Consider the following 27,622-nt stretch of genomic DNA (forward strand, 5'->3'; position numbering starts at 1 on the left):
TTAATCCTCATTATCCTGCATGAGTGATCAATAGAGGTCGGTGATCGGTGTGCTCTATTAATAAAGACGCACAGTGACGGACTGCAGGCGCACAAGCAAACGTGGCGTTTAACCGTGAGCTCCGGATCAACTGACGTGCTGATCAGTAGTTTGAGATTTTATTTGTTAAATCTGGAAATCCGCATCTCAAGCAACACGGTTTTAAAAGATTAGAAGATATGTGCCGGCGTTTAACCGCTGTTAACATGAATGAGTAAACATCATTGCAGTTTCAACATCTAAAGACCATCACACTTACTTTTTTACTTCTGATGGCTTTGGAAAGCTGTTTTTCGGCTGGTTGCTTGGTAACAAACTTTGAGTTCAACTTAACTCCTAAGGGAGCAATTGTTAAATCAATTCCGTGTGCAAATAAATATATGTTTTACTTTATAAAAGACACATCACAAATATATATACATATATATATACACTGAGCTATGTTTTCCCTATGTTATTATGTCTTGCAAATAATGATGCAAAACTTTGATGTCTATTACTTCTCCCATATTTTATTTTATTCTATTTTATTTTATTTATGATTACTCCATTAAAAAAATAAATTAATAAAAATTGTGACAAGGGAAAATTACACTAATGTCCTTTTATTTCTTCTATACGTTGGTTTAATCTAAGATCTATCACTGTTGCATTTAGAAAAAAAAAAAGATTCCCTGTGTTACCAGCAGAGAGTGCCAGAGGAGCAGATCCTTAATCCTAACCCACAGCCATGTGCATTCCCTCCAACGGCAGGACTGAAACGGAACTAAGTGAAGCACTCAAGTTAAGTGCACCAGGGTGGAACGATTTAGACAGCATTGTAGTGTGGACTGATTCAGCGGATCTCTCCCATTCATGATTGCTAGCAGAGAGAAATGTTGCTGATGCTGATGCTGTTGTTGTTGTTGTCGACCGAGCCCGTGGAAACACATCAGGCAGAATGTGAGAACAGAAATAGAGGTGTGAGATTGTGTCCCTGTCCCTGGTGCTGAAATTTCAAACCCTTAACATAGCTGCATTGACAGAGAGAGAGGGAGACAGAGAGAGAGACCTTGACACCCGTCTGCTGCTGGTGGACACACACACACACACACACACATGCCCGAGCTGTCAAATTATATTCCATCAGACACGGTACTGAGGCTGCAGTGCAGTTGCGATCTGGACCGGCCCACTTTGGCGCCACCGCAGGGGGATGCCTGGAACTCGCAGGTGATTGGGTGCTACTGTGTTCTGTGCTCCCTGGTCCACCCCCTCTAGATGGAGTGGTTGTGTCCCTTCTTCTTTGCTGGCTCATAGAAGAACAGCCTGTACCCAAGTTCACCCTGATTCTCATCCTAAAAGCTTTCTGTCACGTGCCTTGCAGCTTATTGTTTTGATTTGTGCCGCTGAAACAACTTTTTCCTTTTCCGCTTTTTGTTTCACCCAGTCTGTTAAATGTCTCCGCACCTGCCCACTTAATGAACATATGATCTTGGCGTTAACTGCGACACACAAGAAGGCCGTCAGTATCTGCGTAAGTCTCACTGATGTGATGATATAAGTGCGTAACTCCTCCAGACGGTTTTGATGGGAATCAGTCCAAATAATTGACAAATGAGTGTTTAGCCAAAATTTAGCACAGACCCAAGTAGAATAAAATTAAAACTAGTTTGTTCTGTTGGCTTGGATATTAGTAAATACACAAATGTTAAGAAGAAATATCTGTATGTCCAGAGTTTGTGTGTGATTATAGAAAACTGTGACAAGGAATGTCCGTGTGTCAGGTAACACGCTAGGACCAGAAAATTCCTCATGACATATTTAATATTCAGCTTATTTTCTCCCATTCTCCCGTTTCTCTCCTCATTTAATCCTCATCATCCTTTAACCCTTTCTTGTCCCAGAGTGCCCCTGCTTCCCCTCACGCTAAATGGCCACTGAGAGGGTAGCTGGGGCTGCAGCAGTCAGCTGGCCGCTGGCATGCAGCCTCGCTAAACCCCTTACACAATAAACACTCTCTTGTGACTGTGACGCACACGCACATTAATACTCACATGCATGCACATGCACGTTCACACACACACACACGCATGCAAAACACACACACCTATTGTGCAGCCACATCTGTTCGCAAGGAATTGGGTTTTCGTGCACATCTGGACAGGATCATTCCCTGTGTGTTGTTGTTGTTGTGTGTGTGTGTGTGTGTGTGTGTTGTGGGATGAGTGAGTGGATGTCCCTTGCTCTTATCATTCACCAGCCCTTTTCAGTCACCATTTCCTTTTTTGAACAGGACTCGGCATATGTGGATGTATGATTTCATTTGAGAAGGGGAAAATCCTTCCGCTGCTTCGTGGTTTTTGAAGAACACTCACGGAGAGGAGGGGGAACAAGAGGAACCCTTTTTTATTATTATTTTATTGCATTTTGTTGTTGGGGATGAGCACAAATTCTAAAGTTGGTTCAGTTTTAATGTTTTCGGGAGAATTTGAAACGTCCCTTGAAGCTTTTTTTCCATTTTGGCGCAGTGCTTATGCAGCAAGGAAACTGAGTCATTTTTTTAAGAATCAAATGCAAAATACATGCAAAAATTTGATGTAGCTACTGCGCTTTAGATCCAAAGTTAATCTTAAGCTCCTCGTAGAAAAGCATCAGGCTGAAGTCATGGCTCATGCCGCAGCCCACCTGAAGAAGGCTCGTGAGCTCGAGCAAAATCCAGAGTACAGAGCTCTTCAAAAAGCCAGGGAGAGGAGGAGACGGCAGCGTGAAAGAGCTGAGCGAAAGCGACTGGTAAAACACATCACACGACCACTTAGGGTTGCCGCCCATGACACAATGGACATGCTTTTGTGGGGTTTTGCTGTAAGAACATACTGTGAACGCTGGTGTTGGTGTGAGAGTGGGTCGTAGGGGGTTGCACAGATGTGGATGCGGTTGACCGTGTATAGGGCAGTGGTTAAAACTATTACACTGGAATACTTTGCGTGTATTATTGATCTCCTACCATAAAGACTGAAGCTCTTTTTTTATGATCAATATTTATTTTTCACTTTCATTGCAATACTAGCCAAGACAGAGTTCATAAACTTCCTTTAAACTTAAACTTCCCTTAGTGACCTTGTGTACACAGACATGCGGCTGCTAATGGGATGTTTCCTACGCTCAGTGGAGATTTGATTTCCATCCAGTGTGAGCATACACTTGGACAGAGGTCAGTCTATAATCCAGTATGGTTCATTACATGACTCACTCCTGGTCAATCTACACAAATCCTGGACATGTGCAGATTACAGCTGGATCTCAATCAAATCAGCCTCTCGTCGTGTTTCTGGCTCGGCAAACAGATGAACGAGACGTGCAGTAAAGGCAAACAAGTGAAAACGCACTTTAAAAAAAACTGAAATGCACTCTGCATCACAGACACCTGACTCCGTCTGTAATGTCTTTCTGAGTGTTTGATACCGTGTGAGCTCAGACAGGATGGCCCGTGCCTCATTTCTGATGAGTAAGGTAAGTTTAGACCACAGTGCAGGGCAATGATCTTCCCCCAAATGCACATACACTCCCATTCACGTGCATTATCTTCTACCATTAAATTAAAAATCATTATTACCTTAAAAGCACTGTGAAGCTTCAGGAAGAAGGCTTTTATGAACTGAATATGTGGGTGAGGTGCAGTTAAAGAGGTTTTAAGGTTTGGCTCTTGATCGCGAGCCTTGGGGTTCCTGAAGAGCACCGCAGGCCGTGCAGTCTGCATTCTGCCTCAAACCCAGCTGTCACGCACCCCACCCGGGTCACACACAGCAAAGGGGCTGGTGACTTGGTAGAATTGCTGGTGTGGAGCGGTAAAAATAGCCAAGATAGGAGAGATGTTTATGGCTGCAGTTGTTGTCCGACAGAAAGAGGAGAGGTAGAGGAAGTACAGGCAGGAAGGACAGGGCCCTGACTAGATGGTGCACATACTCTTAAGACCGAGGCAGAGGTGTTTCAGCCGGAGGAGTTCAATGGATGAAAGAGAACAGTGACAGGATATAGTGGTGTCAAATAGAAAAGGAAGTAAGGTTTTGAAATGATATACTGTAAGTTTGGGCGGAAAGTAAGTACACAGTAACGCTTTGTGAGACTGACTGATGCAGAAGAACGATGGAGAGGCTTTTTTTCTGAGGTTGCAAAGTGAGAAGCTGCAAGGATTTTACTTTGGTGGATGATACTTTACCATACAGTCCTAAAAGTAAGTGAAGAAAGGCTACAGTATTCACATATAGCTGAGGAAGTTCTCATCAGATTTGGATGGTAACCATGGGGAATGCAGCAACATGTAAAGCCTGTGGATCAGATAACAATTTGAAGACCACTGGGAGTAACAGTGACGTAAACCAACACAGTGATTACTACAAAGCCGCTGGCTGTCGATCTGAAGTTGACTACTTACTGGTAAGAGTTGGGAAAAGACGTGATGCCTGCTCCTTTTATTAACTTTTTATATTTTCTGGTTCTTACGCTGCACGGATGAAGTGTCCTTTTCCACAACAATGTGTTAATCTCTGCTGGTTGTGTGTTTATGTGTGTGTGTGTGTGTGTGTGTGGTGACATCTCATGTAAGGGGCTTGACCCTTGATCCCACAGAGGGGCGTGTCCTCATTCCTGACATGCAGCGAGGAGTTTCATTGTGCTGATTTGGCAAGTTGACACCCAATGGTGTCTGACTGACACAGTAATACCTTAACCCCACTAATAGGAGTTTAAAACCCTGTCTACATTCCCTCAGGTCAATGTAGCAATGTAGGAATCTGCAAGTACTGTGACTTTAAGTTACAGTGTATTTACATTACTACTAAACTATGTTGAAAATGTCAGCTATCTGAAATGGACTCATGTTTGGCACCAAAGCTCATCATCAGCCGTTGATTGGTTATTTTCAGACAGTTAATTGAAAGCAATTTATTTTAACAATAATTAGCCAATTAAGTTACTATTCAATCAGAAATAGTAACTTAATTTAAATTTGTTTTCACTTTTTATCTAAATGGATTTTTATGTCAGCGGACTCACAGTACTGGCTAATATCTGTGGCTAATATCACACTGAATATATTGCTACCATTGCTTGCTGAAACAATAGGGTGGCTTGTGTCGTCGCTACCTGTGTACACGGAAAGAGGGGGCGGAGCTTATGTGCAGAGCAAACTCTTTACATCACTAGTTTGTCAAATTTGAAACGGATTTATTTATAGAGTAGCTATCCTGCAAAACATGCTGTCATGGTTATTGCAATTATTTTAAGATCAGAAACCCAGTATTAAAGGAATGCAAGATTATTTATTGTTAATAGAATTTTATATATTGAAATTGGCTTGAAATTGGGCCCTGAACTGTTGTGGTGAGCTATTTGTAGCTGCTGTGAGTTATGGTACAGTAGGTAGGCTCGGGTTGTGTTGAGGGGTGTTTACAGTTGATATTGATCCCGGCTCAGAGGAAAGGGGCGTGCGGACAGGGGCTTTCTTCTCTTACATCCTTAAAAAGAGAAACTGAAGTAGGTCAAGATTTTAAAGGAATTCAGTGTGAAACCTAAAATGCAACAGGTGCATGCATAATAAATCCAGCAAAACAATGGGATACTGTTCATAAGTTTCACATAATTGCTATCCAGGAAACGAGAATAAGTCAGAGTAATGTCGTCTGAAGTGATGGAAATTTGTGTGTGTGTGTGTTGCAGCTGCTTTGTGCAGCCCGGATGTCTAATGTCTAAAATTAGAATAGCCTACATGGACAGTGGCACAAGCGGTTGGACCTCAGAGACTTCAAATACTTTCTGCATCCTTGATTTTAGTTTTTTAATATTAAACTTATTGTTTTAAATGTGGATGTCTATGTAAATATAACTAAAAGTAAAATCATGAAAACATATCCAAATTAAAAAAGACTTTACTTTGTTTGTGTGTATCTGCTGAGTAACGTGAAACGCTCTCTGACTTGACTAGTGTTTACTTTGTACTTGCATACTTCTTTATACAGCATTTGTCAGATATGCTTCTAATATTGTACCCCTCTCTGTCTTCACCTCTCTAGTCCGACAGTAACACCAGTTTCCTCCGGGCTGCCAGAGCGGGGAACATTGACAAAGTCCTTGAATTCCTGAAAAATGGAGTGGACATTGGCACCTGTAACCAGGTAAGAGCACTTCTCAACACAAGCTGCAGTACGTCTGGTGGACCTTTCCTGGACTCTTCAGTTGTAGTTGATGTGTGTGATGAAACTGAACTGAATCAAGACAGCAGAACCCAGCGTTTTACATGATGAGATTTCAGTCTTTAAACCATGGAGCACCAGCGAAAATCAGAGTCAGACTCAAGTTGTTGAATAATTAGTAAATCTTCAGTACACAAAACTTTGACTTTGACCAATATGTTCACAGTTAAATTATCACAAGTTATCTAGCACAGAAGTAATGAAAAGACAAAACAGGAAGTGCAGTTCGTGCAAAATTCCATAAAGAAAGTATATGCTAATACGCTGATCAGCCACAACATTATGACCACTGACAGGAGGAGTAAATAACATTGACCATCTTGTGACAATACAATGTTCTGCTGGTAAACATTTGAACCTGGCATTCATGTGGATGTTACTTAGACATGTACCACCCATCTAGACCAGACCAGATGTTACTTAGACATGTACCACCCATCTAGACCAGACCAGATGTTACTTAGACATGTACCACCCATCTAGACCAGACCAGACACCCCAACCCCATAGCAATGACACTCCTTGAAGGCAGCAGCCATCCCCAGCAGGATGCAGCCTGACACAGGCACACACAAAAAACGCTTGAGTAACAACTCAAAAAAACATGAAAAGCAGCAAAAGGTGTTGACCTGGCCTCCAAATTCACTAGATCCCAAACTGATCAAGTATCTGTGGGATGATCCACAGAAGCCCCTGGCCCTGAACCCATAGGACCCAAAGGCCCCCACTAACAACATGCTGTTACCAGACACCACAGGACACCCTCAGAAGGCCCATGTCCATTCTCTGATGAGTCACAACTGTTTCGGAGGCTACACAATATTAGAAAGGTGGTCATAATGTTATGACTGATCGGTGTATACCTCACAGTAGGTCAGAACAGTTAACTAGTCTGGCCTGTCAAAGCTGCTCAAGCCGGCCTTCACTTTGTTGTGTCATGGTGGCATCACTCAACCGAGCTGGGTCAGCGCATACCTAAACCTGCCAGGCCCCATCCATACCTTATAACGCCCCACACATCGCCTTCTCTCCAGCACACCCACTAACCGGTCCCAGCAGCATTTGAAAGGTCTGTGTCCCTCTGACAGCTGTTCACACCCCCCAGTACCCACCCTTACCCACATTCCACAGAGGAGAAGGGAGCGGAGTGGGTGAAATCCCCACCCCACCCCACACACACACACACACACACCCACACACACACACACACACACACAGCAGCTCTGTCCACCCCTCTGCCCCATCTATGTCAATGTGATTTACAGCAGTCACAAGGATAGCTTAAAGGATCATGGTAAATGAGGCGACGTGAGTGTATGCGTTGTGTTTGTGGTCGCATATCAGATTTTCTACTGCCTCATTGCTGTTGGCCTTTTGTTGTTCTCCAGCAAATAAACAGCAACTAAATATACCTTGGGCTGTAATTGGTTGAAAACCAGGGAGTGGCATGTGCCCACTCATAGCTCTATTGTTTGTTGTCATTGGCACCATGGATTTGCTGTGTGCACCAAGCGTGAAGCCTGACTACACACACGCACACACACACACACACACCTCCTGCCCTGGAACAGGAGATCCCTGCCCTTCATAGTAGTAGTCAGATGATCAAATTTGAGAGCCTGTCGGGTGATCAACAACGTGAGTGACATTTACATATATAGCCCTCACTTAATGTGTGTGTCCGGGATGATATGTTGAGTCAGGATTCACAACACTAGCTCATGCAGATCAATTTATTTTTTATAGTATTTTATTGTCAATGGCCACATTCAAACTCCCATTGACGTAAACCTCTATCTGAATATTCCCGTGTGTGTGTATGATATTTCTGTTGTGGCGACGCACGTGTTTAAATGCATGTTCAGAATTACACACATGCACGTACACGTTCTTAAACGTCTGTTACGTCTATTCCGCCTCCTGGCATGTAGTTTAAACAGTCAAAGGCTTTTGGTTTTACCTTCATAAACAGTTAGACCTACTGGGACTTCTTGAAAAGGAAGAACATTTGGGGTATGGTCAAACTAAAGCATGCATCACCAGCGTTACCTTCTGGTAAAAGTGTATTGCCATGTCATAGAATTGCGTCTACTCATACTGGCGTAGAATTAATCTCCTTATACCCAATAGACTTAGTCACAGATTAACCTACAGCTGAGGACTTTTTTTTCCCTCTAACATCCGCTAGACACAATGCCATTTAAATCTTAATGAATTCCCACAAAGTAGCCGATTTCCAGAAATGCCGTAATAACAGACCATTACCTGCGATGATGAGTGGATCAGAGCCATGTCAGTGGAAAAGCACTCAATTACAGAGCCATTATCTGAAACAGTACTGTCAGCATCGCGTCCAGTAGTGGGGCTGACGATAAGAGCGTCAACCCACGTCAAATGAAAGAAATCTAAAAAGGGGCAGCCTGGTTAAATGGCTGTAACAATCGTTTTACCGGCAATCGTATACAGTATAGAGTGTTAATGTTTCCCTTTACTCGGTATGTATTTCTGCAAGTCACTGGGAGAAGCTGCGGTGCCACTCAGGAGTTTTCAGCACTGCCTTCAGCGGCGTGTGCATTAATAACCGAAGAGTGGAATCCTAGAGAGCAGCAGGAGCGGCGAGGGCCAGCGTCTGGCAGCAAAGGCAGACGGCTCTCCAAGTCTGTTAAAGAGAGGAAGTGAGAGATACTCCTGACTTGCCAGAGCCGAAGTCAGTGTAGGGTTCTCTGTTGCACAGATTTTATGAATGAGTCAAATAAAATATAATAAAATGCACATTTTCATGCCACATAACTACATCTCCCGTTTTGTAAAGTTGTAACGTCTTTGTGACTTTTAGAGTTTCAGATGTGTTTGTGTATGTGAGCTGTTTCATATCCTCGTACTGTAATAAAAGGCCAGACCTCCCCTCTAATCTACCCTAATGTTAATCCTTAGTGAGTGATATTACTGTTTAATCGGCATGCATTTACATTTATTTATTTTAACTCCAACATTCATCGTCCTGCGGCGCTCGGTCTCGTAAAACAGCACCAAATAAGCGTGGCCATTTATTACCGTGTGTGATTATAACAGAGGTCAGCGGTCAAAGGAGCTTGAGTACTAATCTGCGGAGCTCAACAGTTTTTTTGTTTTTTCCTTACCCGGGGAAGCTACACCCTGCTGGGGATCACCGTGTTGGGCTGAACGTCCATTAGCTAAATGAAGCTTTCACTTACAGCTCAGTACAGATGAAAATGAGATTTACACCACTTTGTGTGTGTGTGTTTCTCCTGGAATACACGGGAAACACTCTAATGAGATTGCATAATGTTTGCTGTTGCAGTGACATTTCAGGACTGGTGCGTAACATTGAAAAACGTTCTACTTGCTCAAACGGCACATCTCAGACAGTCTCACATTTAGACGTCTTTCCATCTCGTCCGTTAGCGAGGCCGTGAAAATGTCACACACCCGCCGACTACGTAATGATTCATAATTTTTGTGACAAGTGGTGACATTAGAAGCTGGGGCAGTGTGACCTGACTGGCATGATGAACATTTCTCATATATAGCATATAGTGCGGCAAGCATCTCAAGCTCAGCATATAGCTACAGCAATCACCTGAGGAATCTGGTGGTGCCGATACTCAGTCATTCATTCATTCATTCATTCATCTTCTGTAACCGCCTGTTACTGTGAAGGGTTGTGGGGTCTGCTGGAGCCTATCCCAGGTCACCAGTCTATCACAGGGTGCTGATACTGACGCTGAAAAAAAAACAAAATCCATTATACGGTCTGTTGATTGATCAGTTTAGCCATAAAAATAGATTAAAACGTAAATTATTTAGTTCTTCCAGGGAGGATTTAGGTTTGCTGCACATTGATTTTAGGTATGTTGGCTGTATAAAACAAAGCACGCCCAGGTTTATGCAGTGATTTTATGGACTAGTGAATTAATTAGTTAGAAAAAAAGAATAAAAAAACAAAATAAACGATTTCAAACTCAGGATTAGACTTAGTTTGAATTGAGTGTTGATTAATATCAATCACTTAAGTAAAATTGGTGTTTATTATAAATGAAATAACTAAATGTTTTAGAGATTTGGTTGGAAAATATATTACTATATACTTATGCTTGGATTTTATGGATGATTGAATAGACTGAATGTTTAATAGGTTGATTAATACAATGTAATTTAATAATGATAGATGCAAAATAGAAAATAATGGGAATGAAAGACTGAATTACGAGTTGACTGTTCTAGTGTTTTCACACTGCAGGTGTAAAGCTGATATGCAGAGGATTAGGATGTTTCAATAAGTTTTCAGGTGCTCACACGGATTTATTCAGGAAACGTAAGCGACACCTTAATCGAGGGCCAGCTGTGCTTCAGTAAAGCAGCGTTCCTAATGGAGGCCTTATAAAAAATAGGAAAATTAGAGCTATCTGCGGTGTGCCTTTTTTTAAGTCTTTTATTTTAGATGCATGTCGCTTTTTACCTTTTAAAGCCACAACATATATCACCCAAACAGACGCCCACTCACTCCCGCACATAGTTTGGCCTTTGAGGAATGCCCTCTTTTTCCGTTTTTGAAAGGCTGACATTTCCAATAGCTTCTAAATATGAGTATCTATGTTTGTATGTGTGTTTGTGTCCTACATACCCTCTATGACTCTGCAGAAACATGACACCCCATTGGCTGTTTGGCATTTGGAGACTCAGAGGGAGAGAGAGAGAGAGAGAGAGAGAGAGAGTGTGTGTGTGTTTGCCTCTGTCTATTTTTTGTTTGTGTCTATATCCGTGTTGTACGTGTGTTAGTAAAGGAGGAGGCCAATGATTGAGGTGTAAGCAACCAGCAGCTACAGCTCCTCTTTTACATGAGTGCCAGGAGAGCCTCCGGAGCTGTAATCTATCTGACTGAGCCCGTAGGAGGGGAAAGCAGACAGCAGACAGACCTAGAAAACCGGTTGTAAACCAAGCTGGCAGAGGAGGAAGGAGGCAGGATGGAGCTCCATCACCTCTAAGTTGGACCTGGAGAAGCTTTTAAGAAGGCATACAGAAGAAGACGGACGTTTGAAGGAACGGAACTCAAAACGAGACCATGTAGAGAGAGTGACGTTCGGTTTTAAAAAGGAGCAATTTGAAGGATAGAATCAAGGACAAGATTTGAAAGACTGTCTCAGTTTGGGCATTTTTAAGAGACACGGTGCAGAATGGAAGAAAACGAGGAGGAGGTGATTTTACGTACTTCTATGTGTTTACGTATGTCCATCTCAGGGGACGTATATGTGTATATGTGCATGTGTGTTATATGAATATATCGATATATAAATAGTGTTTATCAGCGTCAAACATTTACAATCTGTTCTGGTCCTGTGCTGCTGCTAACCTGCACAGTAGCTCTGGATGATGGATGTGAGGCTTCTGCTGAACTGGTCACACTGAGCTTCCCTGAGGGGAAATTTGGGCATTACTGCTTGCGTTTGATTTCCCAAAGATGGATAACTCAAAACAAGCCCACACATAAAGTATTATTTACTAAAACACTTTGATTTGTGTCTGATATTGACAAGAGACCTCAATGATCACAGGGTGGACATAATAGTGAAAATACCTGAACAGTATAATGAAATAACAGTTTGATTTATTGCCTGAAAACCTTCCACAAATGTTAATGAAGACTTCTCTACTGGTTGCATTGTATTGTAAACGCTATTATGTTTCGATGCATTGGATTGTGCAGTTGTTGTTGATCCATTCCCTACGTTACAATGCTGGTATGCATATTGCCCTAGGTCAGTAATCTGGGGCTTGATGTTCCGAGAGCACCATGCAGTCTCATAACAATTGCTTTATTGCATCCGTTTTTCTCTCCAGAACGGCCTCAACGCGTTGCACCTGGCCGCTAAGGAGGGACACAAGGATTTAGTGGAAGAGCTGCTGCAGAGAGGAGCACCTGTCGACTCTTCCACCAAGGTAACTGCGTGATTTAACGTTACGCTTAGGTGTTGCGCTTTCAACAGCTCGCCAGGCATGCAGATAGGATGGTTTGATCTTTGGGAAGATAAGGGGAAGATGAGGGAAGATAAGTCGGAAGAAAAGAAGCGGATCGGAGAGGCGTGGTGGCATAATGGGAGGGAAGGAAGTGAAGGTTGGGTGACGGGAAGATAGATAGGGAGATGATGTATGGAGTGCATATATACAGTGGTATCAGTCGTAAAGTACTATGTAAATCAATCTGTCTCTCTTGACCTATGAAACTTGATTCATAAGGGTGTTGGTGGATGTGAGGCTGGTTTATGGTGGAGAAGCTGTATATAAGCTTTATAAATAAAGTCTATTATTATTTATATATGTATAATTGTGTAACATATTTAAATGAATTAAGTTAATAGCAAAGAATAAACCATTTTCTTCAATTCTTTATGTTTGAAAGAGGTCGCTGTGTATTCATAGGTATTCTAGATTCAGTGGGAAGGCGAGAAAGGAGTGTGAGTGTGTAGCACGCCGCTTGGCAAGCAGCTCTCTGTGAATGTCTCACCCTTAACAGTTTGAATCTGTCACCCTGCTGCCTGTGCCCTTGGCATTAATCGTAACCTTCGCCTCCTGTAAATCAGAACTGATTTGCGGTGAAAGCACCTGCGTAGAATCAGCTTGCGCCATGTGACTCTGAAGGAGGAGGAGATGTTACTATCAGACGTTCGTGCTTACACAGGATACCCACCTGTTTGTATGTTTGTTTGTCTCTGCAGAAAGGAAACACCGCCCTCCATATTGCCTCGCTGGCTGGACAAAAAGAAGTGGTCAGACTGTTGGTGAATAGAGGAGCTGATATTAATTGTCAGTCACAGGTGAGGATGATCAAAACGTATCACATGAAACGGTTTGACACCCACTATTTAACATCTCACGTTGTATGTGTGTTTGTTTTTTGCCTCTCTAGAATGGCTTCACTCCACTCTACATGGCGGCCCAGGAGAATCACCTGGAGGTGGTGCGGTACCTGCTGGAAAACGAAGGGAACCAAAGCATTGCAACCGAAGTATGTTTGTGTGCAGAACACCTGTAAATGTGTTAAACCGTACAAACTGCAAAGATACAGTTACATAAATTTTTTTTATTTTTTTTTCTCTGCTCCTCCAGGATGGCTTCACTCCGCTTGCCATCGCTCTCCAGCAGGGCCACAACTCAGTTGTCTCCTTGCTGCTGGAGCACGACACCAAGGGCAAGGTGCGCCTGCCAGCTCTGCACATTGCAGCCCGCAAAGACGACACCAAATCCGCCGCACTGCTGCTACAGAACGACCACAACGCTGATGTCCAGTCTAAGGTGAGAGAGGGTGACTGGGAGAAGCTTATGGAAACCGGTCAATGGGGAGATAAAGGGAGAATAGAAGTAGAGCAAAGGGGAGAGTGTAATGGGATGTAGTGCGGTACAGTAAATCTGAATGATAATTGTCCATGTTTCTTATTTGCATGAACATCAAGGACTAGAATAAAAAAGTTCTTTGTCAAGGTCTTCCTCGTCTCTTTTCGTTTTCTAACTGTGTGACCGTAGAAACGTACCCTAGTTAGTTTAAATAAGTGTCATCCTTTCCTTAACAACCCCACCCCTGTTCCTCCTTTCTCTTTCCACGCACCCTAACCAGATGATGGTCAATAGAACCACGGAGGTACACCGACTCCTTACCTCTTCATCTGATTCTGTTTTGCCGTCTCTTTCAGCTCTTTTTGTCCTGACCTTTCCTCCCCGATTAACACTTTCCTGATATAGGGAAATCCTGCATGTCTGAATTATACACCGTGAATATGAATGCACGGAGTTGACTATGCTGTACTTCACACTGCATGGCTAAAAGTAAAACACAGTGTGCTGTATTGATAAATCAAAGAGAGTTTATTGCATTTAGTTATAAATGATTTTCACAGTTCTGGTTCTTTTTTTCTTTCAAAGTGATGAATAATTCTTTAAAATGCATTGCAGATTTTTATACTGAAAGTTGACTTCTTTGCGTATTACTCTGTTTCTCCTCATAACCGGCAGCATGTGTATTTCTGAGCATGTTGATATAATCGATTTTGTTCTCTGAAGCACAATCTTTAAGTTATCTCTGTTTCTTAATTAAATTGCACCATGTCTATCAGAACGGGAAGGTAAGGAGAGAACCCGCCTACAATTGTCTACTGTTGATATTTATAGCTCATATATAAATGTCCATTTGTCCGTCTAAGCAGATACACACAGTTGCGAGGCCACATGTAGTTGCTCTGTGTATTTGACTTTTGGTTTTTAACATTTTTCATTTTGATCTTTTTTAGTATCCAAAAACCAAAAAGTTTAGATTTCTTCACTTTATTTTTTTTTTAGCAGCCATGGTTCTTGCAGTCCAGCAAGGATTTCTCATGCACTATGAATTGCATGTGCTATTTTTTAATGCTTCTTCTTACACCAACGTTTCTTTTTTTAGCATGCTGCCTCATCATGATACTGCTTTCGTAGAGTCAGGCTTCTTTCTTCTATCTACCACTTTCTTTCTTTCTTTCTTTCTTTCTTTCTTTCTTTCTTTCTTTCTGCCTCACCTGCTGGTTCATAGATCTTCTCCTTTCCCTCTCACTCTGTCCCTCCCTCCTTTCTCTTTGTCTGTCCCAAACAGAGTGGGTTCACCCCTCTGCACATCGCGGCTCACTATGGTAACGTGAATGTCTCCACCCTGTTGATGAACAGAGGAGCCGCTGTTGACTTCACGGCCAGGGTAGAGCCCCATTTCTACTTCATAGCAAGCAAATATTCTCTGTCACACTCTCTCTGTTAAAAAACTGGGAGTGAGCGGCCTGCAGAAGAAGCTTTGCTGTTTACCATCACAATTTTCCATTTTTAAGATAAGCCTTTGATAGCTATACTCTAGCATAATTGCATTTCGTCCTGCATGTTTTCAGACCGGTACATGACATTAGTTAAAATACATTTACATGTATGAAGTCATTTATGTATTATATATAATAATAATAATAATGCATTAAGTTTGAGGATGTGACTTGTAGAGTACTTGTGGTCAAGTTCCTTTCCTGTCCTGCCAGAATGGGATAACTCCTCTTCATGTGGCCTCTAAGAGAGGCAACACCAACATGGTGGCCCTGTTGTTGGACAGAGGAGCCCAGATCGATGCTAAAACAAGGGTGAGACTCATTTTTGTTTATCACAGCTTTCAGATGACCAGCTTTCTCTTTGGTCACAAAAGATGTATAAATGTGTGTGCAACTTGTGTCTGTGCATGTGTCCTACAGGACGGACTGACACCCCTGCACTGTGCAGCTAGGAGTGGACATGACCCAGCAGTGGAAATTCTGCTGGAGAGAGGAGCCCCCATGTTAGCCAGGACCAAGGTAGGGTATGCCTGCGCCATTAACTGGTCTGAACACTTACGCACTAAATGAAGAGTTTCAAATGTTACTACAGGATACAGTTGTGCTACAATAAAAATAATCCAGTAATACTTTACTTGAAAGGCGCAAATTCCTCCTGTAATTTCTTCAGCGTGCCGCTGTTTTCTGACGTATTACATGTTCCAATGTTACAGAACGGACTGTCCCCGCTGCACATGTCGGCCCAGGGCGACCACATGGAATGTGTGAAACTGCTGCTGCAACACCAGGCGCCTGTTGATGATGTCACACTGGACTACCTCACGGCGCTGCATGTGGCGGCTCACTGCGGCCACTACAGAGTCACCAAGCTGCTTCTGGACAAGAAGGCCAATCCCAATGCTAGAGCTCTGGTAAAAGAAAAACTATGCAGACGTATACTAACCCTAACCCTGGCTGTAGATCGCACAGAAATATGGTACACACTTATTAATTATTCTCATATTCTCTCTCCCAGAATGGCTTTACTCCTCTCCACATCGCTTGTAAGAAGAACAGAGTGAAGGTGATGGAACTGCTAGTCAAATATGGCGCCTCCATACAAGCAATTACTGAGGTGAGATTTATTTATTTTTATTTTTTTATTGGAATGATTGCAGGTCTAAATGCAACACACCTTTCTCTTTCATATTCTTTGTAAATTTGGATTTAATGCTCTTCTTTTATCTCTCTCTCTTCTTTCTTCTAGTCTGGCCTGACTCCCATCCACGTATCTGCTTTCATGGGCCACCTCAACATCGTTCTACTCCTGCTGCAGAATGGAGCCTCCCCAGATGTCCGTAACATTGTGAGTAGTAATTGTCGTCAAATTTTCCTCAAGTGCAAACACTTGCAGCTGTCCTTGCTTCCTCTATTCATTCATTAATACTCATAAATGTTCTGTCTTTGCATCATATCAGCGTGGCGAGACAGCTCTCCACATGGCAGCACGGGCAGGTCAGATGGAAGTGGTCCGCTGTTTGCTGAGGAACGGCGCGTTGGTGGATGCCATGGCCAGGGTGAGTCAGCTGCCAGCATCAGTGTTGGAATTTATGGCTGAGAGTTAATCACTGTTGACAGTAAATAAGTAGATTTAATTACTTGATTGCATGCACATACACATAATTCATGTCACTGCCTCAGCTCTGGCTGCAAGATGTCTCTTTCTTCTACATGATTGCTTCATTTGTTTTTTTACTTCTTCCACCTCTGCTAAAACACAAACCACAGGAGGATCAGACCCCCCTCCACATTGCATCCCGTCTAGGGAAAACAGATATTGTCCAGCTACTGCTGCAGCACATGGCACACCCAGATGCCGCCACCACGAATGGCTACACTCCTCTACACATTTCAGCCAGAGAGGGCCAGGTAGAGACTGCTGCCGTGCTACTGGAGGCTGGAGCATCACACTCAATGGCCACCAAGGTGAGCCGAGGGTAGTAGGTGACGATGTATAGATAGACAAAGATTGGATGTGCCTCTGTCAATATCGAGCTTGAATTCATAACCGTTTGGACATATTTTAAATCTTAAATCTGCAGAAAGGATTCACTCCTCTACATGTAGCAGCAAAATACGGGAGCCTCGACGTAGCGCAACTTCTCCTTCAGCGCAAAGCTCTTCCCGATGATGCTGGCAAGGTGGGCTGAAAACATGCAGAAGCGGATACACGATGAAGGTCTGACAAAAACGCATAACAAAAGTGCACTTCTTGTTACAGAATGGTCTGACTCCACTACATGTGGCAGCTCATTATGACAACCAGGAGGTAGCGCTGCTGCTGCTGGATAAAGGAGCATCCCCTCATGCTACTGCAAAGGTTAGGAGAAGGATTTCAGAGGAGAGAAAAACTTGGGACACTCACTCTACCGTTTATACGTGATACATTCAGCTGTAGTTTACTTTTTAGTCAGCAGCTTCCTCAACATACCTCAATTTATTGAGCCATTTCAATGTTATCTTGTTTATAACAAGCTCCAAAGACTCACTGAACCCCGAACACCAACACACATTCTCATTAAGCACTCCTGTACTGTACAAGCACAAAACACCCAAAAAATTGCACAGTCCACGTTCAACTAAGATGGACAATGCACTATATAATCTTTGCCAAACAGTTTTCATATAAGATTATAGACATCTGCGGCACATTTGCACAGTAGTGTACAATCGCTGTGCAAATAAAAATGTCTCGTACTCAGTAAAATATGCATATAAAGTCAAACCTTGGACTTAAAATGATCTTGTACAGTTGTTTATATCAGTAACAGAGTACATCCACTACACAGGTAAAGTTTCCACTTGTATGTCTTTTGTTTATATATTCTTTTGTGTGTTTTGTTTTGTAATATAGTTGCAGTAGAAGTAGTTAGCGTAGTAAAGCGATAGGAGTTGTACAAGTACAAGCTGTATCTTGTCAGCATATGTGGAGCATAGTGGGACAAGGAGAAACAGTATTTCCCATCTCTGTAGTTCTTCATTAACAAATTGCAGAAGTAGCTTCAATCTTAAATCTTTCAGTTCCAGCGGTGATGGCCTGATAAAACTGTAAAGTGGTGTTAAGAAGCTCTTGCTCATTGATTTTCAGATCACCATCACAGTGCTTAACTGCTAATCTTTCTCTGCGTCCAGAACGGCTACACTCCTCTCCACATCGCAGCCAAAAAGAACCAAAAGAGCATCGCTTTAGCGCTGCTGCAGTACGGAGCGGAGACCAATGCGCTAACCAAGCAGGGAGTCAGCCCTCTGCATCTGGCGGCCCAGGAAGGACACGCTGAGATGGCCAGCCTGTTGCTGGGGAAGGGAGCTCACGTCAACACCCCCACCAAGGTCAAACAGAGACACCAAATTTCAATGCTGTCGTTATGTTGGCGGTTCGATTCCAAGTCACCCCTCCAGAATATGAAACGAGCGATAGGGACGTAAACAGTTCGGCTTATTTATGCATTCACTGTTTCAATTTGTTACAGAACGGACTGACTCCTCTGCATCTCGCAGCCCAAGAAGACAGAGTCAACGCAGCAGAAGTGCTGGCCAAACACGATGCCAACTTGGACCAGCAAACTAAAGTACGAACACATACACTCATGCACGCAAACACAAAAGGCATAGACACGCAAAACCTAGTCACAAGTGATGAGAACATCATATCATAAAACACGAGCTAATCAGCGGGAATAACCCTTCCTGGGTGACGCCTTACTCTGTGTGTATTCACTGCACCAGCTGAGCCTATCTGCCACCTACTGTCATTTTAGAAGCACAACAATGTATGTATCTTTCACTATTTTAAATCTAGAGCCCTTATTAATATGTTATAACTGCAAATCATTTAAGAAATTATGGGAGATAATAGTTTATTTCACCCCTGCTCCTCCTCTACACAGCTTGGGTACACTCCTCTGATCGTGGCCTGCCATTACGGAAATGTCAAGACCGTAAACTTCCTGTTGCAGCAAGGCGCCAGCGTCAACGCCAAAACCAAGGTACTGTGTTTTAAAACTTGAACCTCTGCCCGATTCTAACCCAGCGAGCACAAAATACAGTTGAAATCCCTTTCATTGTGTTGTCTGCAGAATGGTTACACACCGCTTCACCAGGCGGCGCAACAAGGGAATACACACATAATCAACGTGCTACTGCAACATGGGGCCAAGCCCAACACCACTACAGTGGTAAGGCAGAAGAGCGTTTACTCTCATTATGTAAAATGATATTGCGAAATGGTGGGTGAGAACACAGATGCTACGTCTTCCCCTTCCGACAGAACGGAAACACGGCTCTGTCGATTGCCAAGCGTCTGGGTTACATCTCTGTGGTGGACACGCTGAAAGTCGTCACAGAGGAGGTCATCACCACGACAACGGTAAGCTTGTGATAACTTTAGACTCTAAATCTTGAGCCGATCGAGTTTTTTTTTTTTTTTTCTAAATTTCCCATTTCTCTTGTTCTGTTATTGCAAATGGGTGAAACATCAGACGGTCACAGAGAAACACAAGCTCAATGTTCCAGAGACTATGACTGAGATCCTTGACGTGTCTGATGAAGAAGGTGAGTTACTCCAGACAGAGAATTAAGTTCATTGTATTACAGGCAAAAAACACAGGAAACATATCAAAATTGACCTCCTTGGATGTTTTATTATCTCTTTTTTTCTTTGTGGAAAGCAATAGTTTGTGCAAATCATTCTTAGTTTTGTAGCAACGGGTCTGAAAACTGTATGTTTTATAGCTCTGAGGCTTGAAGACGAGCCATTGTGTGCGATGTCAGTGGCAATGGAAGGTACTCCAAAATGCCTGAATTGCTCTTCTAGCTTGGTGTGCAGTACTCCACTTACTTTTTGCACAAAGAAAAAGAATTGTGCAAGCTGTTTCTTTGTAAATCCCATATTAACTCCAGAGATAGTCAATAAAGTTAATATGGCTGTGTTTTGTTGTTACATCTTTAATGTAACATCTCATTGTTGTCAGGGTCTAATTGATACTCAGTGGAGTGTGTATCATTGGCACTAACTGGTGGAAACTAACAGCTTGAAGATTTTGGTGGACATGGACTCCAAAATGCAATTCAATCTTCCTAACCAAACCAGAGGATCTCAGGGTGTTTAATGAGCTGAGATACTCAGTAGCAAGGAAATCTGGGTTGTGTTTGAATAAATAGATCCTTAAGAGATCCAGTATTTTCCCTAAAACTGCTGATGAGAACTCCTGGTATTTTGCGGATGTTATGTTTAACGTTACATCTGTTTTCCAGGTGAGGACACTATGACAGGTGACGGAGGAGAGTATCTGAGAGCGGAGGACCTCCGAGAGCTGGGAGACGACTCCCTTCCAGGACACTACCTGGACGGCTTCAGCTACATGAGTCACAACTTGGACAGGTCAAAACAAAACAGCATTCTTGTATACTTTACTGCATTCACGTGTGAAAAATCCCTTCAACCACTTCTGTTGACCGACCTTCTATTTGATGCAAACCTACGGTCAGGCCGATACAAGCAGAGAAACTCATCCACCTTGGTTTTCCAACAGGCCTAATCTCACTCCCATTCACCAAAGTTTCCATCAGAGAGAGGGAGTTCTCATCGAAGACATGTTTTCAAGTCAGCAGGTGAGAGCAGAGCTCACCGGAAGTTTATGGCGTAAGCTGACAGCACTTTGGTGGCTCCAACCGACGTGTCAATGTTTGCTGCTTTGTAGGTGTCGGCGCTGTCGAGAGAGCACGATAAGGACTCGTACCGTCTGAGCTGGGGCGCTGAGCACCTCGATAACGTTGTGCTGTCCTCCAGTCTGCTACACTCTGGGTAGAAGAACGCACACACAAATCCTCAAATTCCTTGTGCAAAAGTGAATCCTAATTCATGCATTTGTAGACTTTACAGGCAGGTTTCCATCAAGTCTGCAGGTACTGGGGGTTGTCCGCATGAACGATTTATTAAATCCACAGCAGCGTAGTTTCTGTGGACTTCAAAGGAGTCCACTTTTGGACTTTTAGGAAGTCACTCACAATCCAGCTAAATACATGGAAAAAATAATGTTTCACTGGACATTCTGTCCATATGTCTTATGACTCCGACAATGCCTCGACTTCGTAGTGAGATCTACTATCTACTTTAGCAGCAGTATTTGAACTTAAGGTCAAAACATGACAATGGGAAAATAGTAGAGACTGGCTTAAGCTTCTATGTCATGTTGTTTATATCTGTGGGCATTCTCCGTAATGTAGTAGACCTGTGAATTGCCAGTAGCATTACCGTTAAGGACCGTTCAGGAATTTAAGTTCAACTTCATGGAAACACACGAATGCTTTAAGTCCTGTCGCAAAGGTGAGTTTGATCCTCTCTTCACCCAGCACCCATGCAGATTCGACGTGTCGGCAGGGAGCACATTGTTGTATGTGTGAAAGCTCAGTCTGCATGTCTGCAGGGTGGAAATTTGGATTTAAGGGCCCTATTTTAGTGTGCAAAGCTGCACACCTCTTGGATGCATAGACTATGGGATTGTGTCCAAATGCGTCTGCTGTTTTTTGTTTTTCTCACACACTGTATGTGCAGCGCCTCAATATGTCAAAGGTGCATATACACTGAAGGGTGTTAATGGATTAACTCTCAGCCAGTCACATCACTGGCCTCACTGACTCTAAAGTTGGTGCACCAATTGCAACGTGCATTTATTTAAATGGTTATTTAAATATATCAAATATATCAATGCATATCCGTGCAAAGTTGAAGGCACATTCTCCACCAAAATAACAACAATGCACTTTTCCAGTGGCCCATTTCAGAGAACCTCCTACCTGTTTGCAGCTGCCCTCCTACCTGTGCACCCTGCAACAGTCTGAGCATGCAGGTCATTTTACTACCACAAAAATAGGGCCCTAGACAGTGTTTATTATATCCTGACATGGAGATTCCATATTTCATATACTTTTCTGTATTGTTAGGTGTATATACGTGTCACTTCCAAGTCAAATTTAATTTTTCCTTACATTATTTTCCACTCCTTCACATCTGTGTTTTCAATTCTTCTTGCTTGTTTTATCTTTACTGCTGTGTATTCTTCAGTCCGGTCACGTTTGTCTCATCTTTACTCACTACTATTTATTCTCTCTTTCTCTTGGTGTGTATTCTTGTGTTGCTCCTCTCTGCATTCCCTCCTCTCGTCTGTGTTTGTGAATGTGTGCGTGCCGTCGTGTGTTTGCGTCGTTGTCGTTGTGTTCTGCCACTAGCCGTTCCTCTCCATGCCTAGACCATGACAACAGCAGGTGATACTCTTTATTTTGGCTTCTCTACTTTGTGTTCTTGTTTTTTTCCCCCTCAACTGCTCTTAAACAACCTTCTCATTCTCACCTTATTTGTCTGCATGATTTCATAAGGCATGACTTCACCTTTTATTGTTCACTAGAGAGGCTCTAACCAAGTATTTTTTTATTTTTGATGCAGTTCTGACTTATTTAGTCTTGAGCATCAAAATGAAAACATGATACAACAGCTGTTATGTGGTAGTGGGAGTGCAGAGTGGGCTATTTATTACAGCTTAATACTGGATAGTCCTTAAAAGCAGAGGTTGTTACTCTTTGTTTTATTGTTCATTTAACATGTTATAAATCAATAATGTGGCAGTCCAACTTCCTCATCGAGCCAAGTCAGCTTGTTTCTCCTGGAGACTAGCATCTTTATGAAACAGCAATTCACAGTATATTTATTTTGTCGAATAATACATATTTGGTGCACCAGTGAGTATTTTTATGGACCAGAACAGTATGCGGACCAGACAGTCTATTAATAAACTACCTGTAATAAAATCAGATGTGACCCTGTGACACAGAATAATTACCTAATCCAGTTCTTATTGCATCAATAAGAAGAATTTAGAATACCGACCACATTATTATCCTTTGTAGATCTGATAGCGCTCCATTCCATGTTGTGACCAGCTCCCATATTTCTTAAAACTGAACACACTTGTGAACATTTCATACACAGAAAGTCTGCACAGAAATCCTGCTTGCCTGAAGACATGCAACCATCATTCATACCTATTACCGCTCTTTGACTCATGATCTCCTCTATATAGAATCTTGTTCACTGTCCTCCTCCTCCTTGCTTGCCTGTCTTGCAAGTTAAATCTGAAACGAATGAACTTGAATTCAACATTATTTACTTTCCTGTTGTTATCTCTACTCAGGTAAAAAAAAAAAGAAAAAGCAGCCCTTCTTTTTTTTTGCTTCAATTGCCTTGCCTGCATGGAGGTTCATAGACAGACTAAACCTCTGTGGCTTTAGAAACCAATTCATCCATTGCTGGGTATCTTTCTTTAGCTTCCTGGTGAGCTTCATGGTAGACGCCAGAGGCGGTGCTATGCGTGGTTGCCGCCACAATGGCCTGCGAATCATTGTGCCGCCGAGAAAGTGTTCAGCGCCTACGCGGGTGACGTGCAGGCTGGTGAAGAGGCATCGGCTCGCCTCTATGCCCCCTATGGTGGAGGGAGAAGGGCTGGCTGGTCGCATCATAGAAGTGGGACCCACCGGAGCCCAGTTCCTGGGGTAAGTGTGGATTTGATTGTGTGTAGTAACTTTGTGTTTGAGTGTACTGTGCGTACTGGCTTGAATGTATGAATGTGTTTACACAGTTGTGTGGTGTGTTCATACTTTCTTCTTCACTCCTCCTCTGTGCTGCGTACGGATCAGTAAGCTACACCTTCCCACAGCTCCACCCCCTCTGAATGAGGGTGAGAGCCTGGTCAGTCGCATCCTGCAGCTGGGTCCTCCAGGAACCAAGTTCCTCGGGTAGGACCATGGAACCCTGAAATCCTGGTCACCCATATATTTGCCAGTGTCCACCTTAGACTATATGCTTTTTAAGCTTTTCATGATATACTTTTAGATTTTTTATTATTATTATTTCGTTACTCCCTTTGTTTCCTGGTGCTATATTAGTTCAAGTCTTAATCTGAACCCACCTGACTTGTGTGTTTTTGAGTTATTTTCACACTTTCCTGTCTCCAACACCTCTTCCCCAGTCTTGTTTCTAATAAGGTTCTGTTTTGTGATGTGGAATGGATGTTCTTGTTACTTTTATATGTTTTTCAAATTACTCGGCATGAGTTGCTCACATTTAAGGTTATTTTTTTGTTCTGCTTGCAAGGTAATGCATACGTCAATCCAAACACCATATTATTTTCTCAGATTTTCTCAAGTCCAAATTGTATTTGACTTTATCTTGTCCCCCCTTTTAGACCTGTGATTGTAGAAATCCCCCATTTTGCTGCTCTGCGGGGCACAGAGCGAGAGCTGGTGATCTTGAGGAGCGAAACAGGGGAGAGCTGGAAGGAACATCATTGTGACTTCACTGAAGAGGAACTGAACCAGATACTTAACGGCATGGACGAAAGTAAGAGAATGCAACTGGACCATGATCCCGAACATTGACATCAAACATGACCGATAACTTAAGAAAACACATAAGAACAGAAACTTTAGGACAAAATCTGATCACACTTAGCTGTGAAACGGGCTATAGTACAGTGGTGACACAGCACTGGAAGTATATGTATTTATAATACTTTATATATCCATCTTATTTTCCCAGAACTTGATTCCCCCGAAGAGCTCGAGAAGAAAAGAATATGCCGCATCATCACCAGAGACTTCCCACAGTATTTTGCTGTGGTGTCAAGGATAAAGCAGGACAGTCATTTGATTGGTCCAGAGGGCGGAGTCCTAAGCAGTACTCTTGTGCCCCAGGTCCAGGCTGTCTTCCCTGAAGGAGCCCTTACTAAGAAGATTAGAGTTGGGCTACAGGTACTTACAGTGCATTTCTTGACCACACATGTGTCAATAGACTACTCAAATTTTAGGCAGATTACATAGTTGATTCCCTTTTATACCTTGTCCTAGGCTCAGCCAACCGATGTCGATTTGGTGAGGAAGATTCTCGGCAACAAAGCCACATTCAGCCCAATCGTCACATTGGAGCCAAGAAGGAGGAAGTTCCACAAGCCGATCACCATGACGATCCCTATTCCCAAGACCTCCAACAGTGACGGGCAGAGCGCAGTATTCAGTGGGGAGACGCCCACTTTACGATTGCTCTGCAGTATTACAGGTAAATATGGGGATTAATGAATCACTATATCAGCAAACAGTATAAGCTGTCGTCAGGTTGTTGATGTGGTTTTGCTTCCATCAATCTATGACGGATTAGCAACAATGTAAACTGTTGTTTTTTCCCTTTCTAAAAAGTATGACAAATGTGTAAATCCCTGTAACAGGTAGGGTAACAAATCACACTTTTGTGTCTCAGGTGGAACCACTCCTGCCCAATGGGAGGACATCACCGGCTCCACCCCTCTCACTTTTGTTAACCAATGTGTTTCCTTCACAACAAACGTGTCGGCACGGTAAATCCTTTGTTTTATTTCTGACAGGTGTCCGACACTTAATGTTAGCTCTGCAATCCTCTTTCAAGCTCAGTATTTTATCCGGTGGTCTATGTCAGTCACTAACCATGAGTCTCTTTCGTATTCGTAGGTTCTGGCTGATAGACTGCCGACAGGTCCAGGAGTCTGTTAGTTTTGGCTCTCAGCTGTACAGAGAAATCATTTGTGTCCCATACATGGCTAAGTTTGTCATTTTTGCTAAGACTCTGGACCCCATTGAGGCACGCCTGCGCTGTTTCTGCATGACAGACGACAAGATGGACAAAACCTTGGAGCAGCAAGAGAACTTCACTGAAGTGGCCCGCAGTCGAGATGTTGAGGTGCAGTTTGATGAGGGGGGAAAGATTATAAAAGGGAAAATTCTTAATGTAATTCTTAATGTCAGTACCCATAATGCGGAGGTAAAAACAGAAGCAGATTATAAAGAAAGTGTAGCGAAAAGTTAGGGGTGAAGTGAAATTTGTATCTAGAGAGTTTAGAACAGACACAATCTACCAATTCATTCCTAGTAACAGAGGTTCTTGTTTAAATCTAAAAACAATATAGGGACTAGACTATAATGATTGTTTTTGTGCTGCAACATATCAACATACAGGTACTGGAGGGAAAACCTATATTTGCTGACTGCTTTGGAAATCTGGTGCCTCTTACCAAGAGTGGACAGCACCACGTGTTCAGTTTCTTTGCCTTCAAAGAGAACAGACTGGCCCTCTTTATAAAGGTAGCCCTGTACAACCACTGTGTCCACATTCTTACATTTTATAATTTCAGAAATCCAAATATATGCAGTTCATTGACTGATTTGTTGCATTAATGAACAGATAAGAGACACAGCGCAGGATCCATGCGGTCGCTTGTCCTTCACCAAGGAACCACGCACATACCGCAGTCTTAACCACAATGCTATCTGCAACTTGAACATCACCCTCCCTACATACTCAAAGGTTAGTCTGAATATCTTGCATTTGGGTTTCTGTATTTTATAGTAGGTTCTTTTCAGGTGCATTAACTACACCGCTGTTTGCTATTTGTTTTTTCTTTTCTTTAGGAGTCTGATTCAGACCAAGATGCAGATGAAGAGGTAAATAAAGTTTATTTGATACAATTGTACATCAAAGAAAGACTGTTGTAGCTAACTCTGCAATATTTGATATTGTATTTCATTTTTTTTGCAGAGTGAGAAGAGTGACAAGAAATGTAAGTTGTTATTTATATCTCATGTTTGGACTATTAGTTTAGATCCATTCATTTTACAAAACATTTTCAGTATTTATAATTAAATAAATATGTAATTATCTTTACAAATCAACACAGTCTAAACTGGAGATACATTGCTTGATTGACATACAAGTACTGGTCTTAAAGTTTGTGAACTATTAGTTTAGAAATATGACAACCTGTATGTGCTGATCTATACGTGTTACCTTTCCTTTACTTTAACCCTGCTCACTTATTTTGCTCTACTAACACTATGTCTAGTTACATGTTTGGTACTAGCAGCTATGCTATGGCTCCTCTCACTTCAAACTCCACTGACTATTTCCTTCCCATTAGCGTTTTAAGTTTCTGCATTTACTGAGACCTTCTTCTTTTTTTATTAATTCTAAATGGTCAAAACAATATTTTTTGATTCAAATCCACTTGGAATTATTTGGATTGTCACGGTCAGGGTATTTGAAAAAATAAAAAAATGAAAATATGGTTTTGTATGTAAGAAATATTCATTTTGACCATATATTATTTTCTCCAGTTACATTTTTACCATAGGCATGCTAGTTGCATGTTGTTTTTGTCATCTATTCTCTTAATTGTCATTGTCCTCATCATTCATTTAGTATTTACTGCAAATACACCTTTCTTTTCCTGTCAACCTTCATAAGTTGCATTCATACACAGTTAAGTTGCACTTTAAGAAAACTGACTTAAAGTGACCTAAAGCATTATTTTACATCACTATTTTATTTCTGTATGTGAGCTAGTAATACAATGTTAATGCTAATAATTTTAAAGTAGGTTTACAATTGCTTAC

The 27,622-nt window shown here is 42.3% G+C and overlaps 1 protein-coding gene across 1 annotated transcript in view; it reads left to right on the top strand.

Moving 5' to 3' along the window:
• Window positions 1-4,097: 4,097 nt before the first annotated feature.
• The window catches only part of ank2a (ankyrin 2a, neuronal), a 56,837-nt gene continuing 33,312 nt past the window's right edge, over window positions 4,098-27,622 (top strand). The window contains exons 1-39 of the mRNA XM_084572645.1: window positions 4,098-4,455; window positions 6,090-6,191; window positions 12,129-12,227; window positions 13,004-13,102; window positions 13,195-13,293; window positions 13,395-13,580; window positions 13,900-13,923; window positions 14,396-14,404; window positions 14,905-15,003; window positions 15,329-15,427; window positions 15,536-15,634; window positions 15,829-16,026; window positions 16,131-16,229; window positions 16,362-16,460; window positions 16,573-16,671; window positions 16,883-17,080; window positions 17,197-17,295; window positions 17,376-17,474; window positions 18,287-18,484; window positions 18,625-18,723; window positions 19,042-19,140; window positions 19,231-19,329; window positions 19,422-19,520; window positions 19,633-19,705; window positions 20,408-20,534; window positions 20,686-20,764; window positions 20,854-20,957; window positions 22,382-22,417; window positions 23,474-23,698; window positions 23,843-23,941; window positions 24,391-24,545; window positions 24,744-24,955; window positions 25,052-25,259; window positions 25,458-25,554; window positions 25,685-25,913; window positions 26,189-26,314; window positions 26,415-26,537; window positions 26,642-26,674; window positions 26,769-26,790. Coding sequence (XP_084428771.1) covers window positions 4,312-4,455; window positions 6,090-6,191; window positions 12,129-12,227; window positions 13,004-13,102; window positions 13,195-13,293; window positions 13,395-13,580; window positions 13,900-13,923; window positions 14,396-14,404; window positions 14,905-15,003; window positions 15,329-15,427; window positions 15,536-15,634; window positions 15,829-16,026; window positions 16,131-16,229; window positions 16,362-16,460; window positions 16,573-16,671; window positions 16,883-17,080; window positions 17,197-17,295; window positions 17,376-17,474; window positions 18,287-18,484; window positions 18,625-18,723; window positions 19,042-19,140; window positions 19,231-19,329; window positions 19,422-19,520; window positions 19,633-19,705; window positions 20,408-20,534; window positions 20,686-20,764; window positions 20,854-20,957; window positions 22,382-22,417; window positions 23,474-23,698; window positions 23,843-23,941; window positions 24,391-24,545; window positions 24,744-24,955; window positions 25,052-25,259; window positions 25,458-25,554; window positions 25,685-25,913; window positions 26,189-26,314; window positions 26,415-26,537; window positions 26,642-26,674; window positions 26,769-26,790 — 4,492 coding nt within the window. The 5' untranslated portion in view covers window positions 4,098-4,311. The remainder of the gene's footprint in view (window positions 4,456-6,089; window positions 6,192-12,128; window positions 12,228-13,003; window positions 13,103-13,194; window positions 13,294-13,394; window positions 13,581-13,899; window positions 13,924-14,395; window positions 14,405-14,904; window positions 15,004-15,328; window positions 15,428-15,535; window positions 15,635-15,828; window positions 16,027-16,130; window positions 16,230-16,361; window positions 16,461-16,572; window positions 16,672-16,882; window positions 17,081-17,196; window positions 17,296-17,375; window positions 17,475-18,286; window positions 18,485-18,624; window positions 18,724-19,041; window positions 19,141-19,230; window positions 19,330-19,421; window positions 19,521-19,632; window positions 19,706-20,407; window positions 20,535-20,685; window positions 20,765-20,853; window positions 20,958-22,381; window positions 22,418-23,473; window positions 23,699-23,842; window positions 23,942-24,390; window positions 24,546-24,743; window positions 24,956-25,051; window positions 25,260-25,457; window positions 25,555-25,684; window positions 25,914-26,188; window positions 26,315-26,414; window positions 26,538-26,641; window positions 26,675-26,768; window positions 26,791-27,622) is intronic.

Source organism: Chelon labrosus, assembly GCF_963514085.1.
Source record: "Chelon labrosus genome assembly, chromosome: 2".
Lineage (NCBI taxonomy): Eukaryota > Metazoa > Chordata > Actinopteri > Mugiliformes > Mugilidae > Chelon > Chelon labrosus.